At 50.3% G+C, this 2,576-nt stretch overlaps 1 protein-coding gene across 1 annotated transcript in view; it reads right to left on the bottom strand.

The window, feature by feature from the left end:
• Positions 1–1,300: 1,300 nt before the first annotated feature.
• The window catches only part of RPL23 (ribosomal protein L23), a gene marked incomplete at its 5' end in the record, with an annotated part of 1,693 nt that continues 417 nt past the window's right edge, over positions 1,301–2,576 (bottom strand). The window contains 3 exons of the mRNA XM_009587243.1: positions 1,301–1,426; positions 1,656–1,769; positions 2,443–2,574. Of these exons, the coding sequence (XP_009585538.1) occupies positions 1,344–1,426; positions 1,656–1,769; positions 2,443–2,574 (329 nt within the window). The remainder of the gene's footprint in view (positions 1,427–1,655; positions 1,770–2,442; positions 2,575–2,576) is intronic.

The following is a 2,576-nucleotide window of genomic DNA, read 5'->3' as shown; positions in this document are numbered from 1 at the left end:
AATATTTTGCAGATTCATGTTGGTCAGGCCAAACATCTGTTTAAAAACACCACTTTACAAACCATTGCAAGACCCTGGTGCTCTTGTCCATCATTACCTGTTCAGGCTACAAAATCTCTGAGGCTTTGCTTCCTTCACCACCCTCCTTCCTCCACTATAACCTGCCTGCACTGAAAACATTAGGAGTAGCACAAAAATATCCCCAAAATCTCTAAGGGAGAAGTGAATGTGCTGTGGGAACAGCTTAGTGCCAGGGCGGATGGAGGCAAACCGAACCGCACCAGGGGCTGCCAGAGGTACCAGTCACAGCAGGTCCCAGGAGCCACTCAGGGGGAGCAGCACCCCGTCACCCGCCCTGTGGCCCACGGCAGCATTTGTGCTGGGGTCAACCTGGGTGTTACAGGGCACCGAGGCCACCATATCCAGGACAAAGTCACCCCTATTTTCACTTGCGAGCCCAGGTACAAGGCAGCCTCCCTACCCCTCCAGTGGCCCTTGCTCAGGAGGGCCAGAGAACAAGCTGACCTGCAGTTCACATCCACATTCCTTTCTCCGCTTCTGCCAGAGACACCACCAGGAAAATCACAAGCAACTTCACATAACGTAAGGAGCTTTTGCATAGACCTACCTTCCAACTCTGATCTTGAAGCCTTTCAGCTGATCTTGGAAGTTCAGATCACCCTTTCTATCTGCAATTAAGTCAATGATCTTGGGGCCTGTTTCACCACTGATGGAGGGTTTAGAGGCATGTGCTTCAGCCACGACCCCAGCCAGCAGCAGTGGGCTTGATGCGTCCTTGCACGTCTTCAGCAAGGTCTAAGGAACATTCTTCAGAGCTCCAGAATGAACTCTGCAGCTCACGGAACAGATCAGTTTCAGGCAGTGTTTTTCCCCCCCACAGAATCAGACCAGTATCTCTAAGCAGTTAAATTGCCCATTCTGGAAGAAAATTCCAGACCTACGATTTTGAGAGCCCCTGTAGGAACGTTTCTCGTAGAAGGGCTTTCATAGACTTCCCAATTTCTATCCGTGCATACCTTAACTGGATCAATTCGGTCAGTATTGCTAAAATTTAAGTCGTTCCAGTGCAACCCCCTTCCAGATATTTTCCAGTAATGCAGGAACCTGCCTGAAAGAGAGACTTATCGTTGGATATTGAAACTCCAAACCCCATTTTCCTAGTAAAGTATGCATCCACACAAGGAGCTCCGTAAAAGGGTTTCCCAGAGCTAACTCCCTCGTTATAACATTGTCCTGCTCAGCAGAGGAGGGCGCTTTGGCAAGAAAGACACTACTTATTTGGTACAAGGACTTTTATTTTATCTCTACGAAGATGAACGCGTTTATGCAATGCTTCCTGCATTGGAGGCTATCCTGGGCCACAGATCTGCACACTCCTTAGCCACAGGGCCTGTGATTGCAGAGCCTGGAGAAGAGAAAAAGACAACAGCATGTTAGAGGACTGAGTAGGTGCAGAGATGGTTCAGGGCAACATTTTACACAAACACTAGCTCAGCCCGATTGCGCTCTCCTGAGTCTGAGGAGAATCTGGGTCCTTCTGCTCAGGAGAGCGCAGCCCTCTAACCGGCAATGCCGACCTACCACCCCTCTCTGCGCTCCCCCTTTGCCCCGTGCAACAGGATTATTGTCCATACCTTTCATTTCACCTTTATTATTTACTATCACTCCTGCGTTGTCTTCAAAATAGAGGAACACCCCATCTTTTCTCCTGTACGATTTCCGCTGCCGAATGACCACTGCTGGGTGGACTGCAAAGAGAAATGAGCAGCTCGGTACCGCATACATCACGTTAAGCGCACAGTCCAGCAAGAGATGCCCAGAGGAACTGTTCCACTGCAGCATATAACTCAACGCATGGGTTCAGAGTTTGTGGGTTTTTTTATCTTGTATTTGCAGTGCTTCTCTAAGAGAAGCTACAGTTTATAGTCAATAATACACTTAAAACTGACTGTGTAACAGTTACAGCTGTGTCTACACTTGGATAATTCAGTGTTTTTCCACTTCCCCACTTTTATTTCTAAATATACCATCAATTCACAGACAATATTCAGCAAGAACTCCTCCCTTCCCCTCCAGAGCAGCAGCAAACCTTCTTTTCCGAGGAAGAATGTCACACCACTGATTGAAATGAACAGCACGAGCTGCCACTTCACCCAAAAGTGATGCCTTTGCTCTGCCCTTCCACCACAACTCGCTGAGCCACTGCACACAGACCCAACAACTGCTTTTTAGACGGGTGGAGGTGACGCTCCAGAGATTCAGCACCCGCCTTCTGCGCCAGTTTGGGGGAGGAATTGTCCTCCCCTTCGATGAGTGGCCTGCCGCTCCGTCCCGTGCAGGAGGGACACTACAGCGCAGGCAGGCTCTGGGCAGGAGCTGCCCGTTGGTGCAGCGGGACTCACCGCTCCTCTCCGCACTCACCCTTCTTCCTCAGCTCCGGCTTGCCCTTCTTGACGGTAGCCATCACCATGTCGCCCACGCCAGCCGCCGGCAGCCTGTTCACGCGACCCTTGATCCCATTCACCGAGATGATGTACAGGTTCATGGCACCCGCG

Source organism: Fulmarus glacialis, unplaced genomic scaffold (genome assembly GCF_000690835.1).
Source record: "Fulmarus glacialis isolate BGI_N327 unplaced genomic scaffold, ASM69083v1 scaffold41481, whole genome shotgun sequence".
Lineage (NCBI taxonomy): Eukaryota > Metazoa > Chordata > Aves > Procellariiformes > Procellariidae > Fulmarus > Fulmarus glacialis.
The sequence above is the reverse complement of the archived record's forward strand: the minus strand, read 5'-3'. Positions and strand labels throughout refer to the sequence as shown.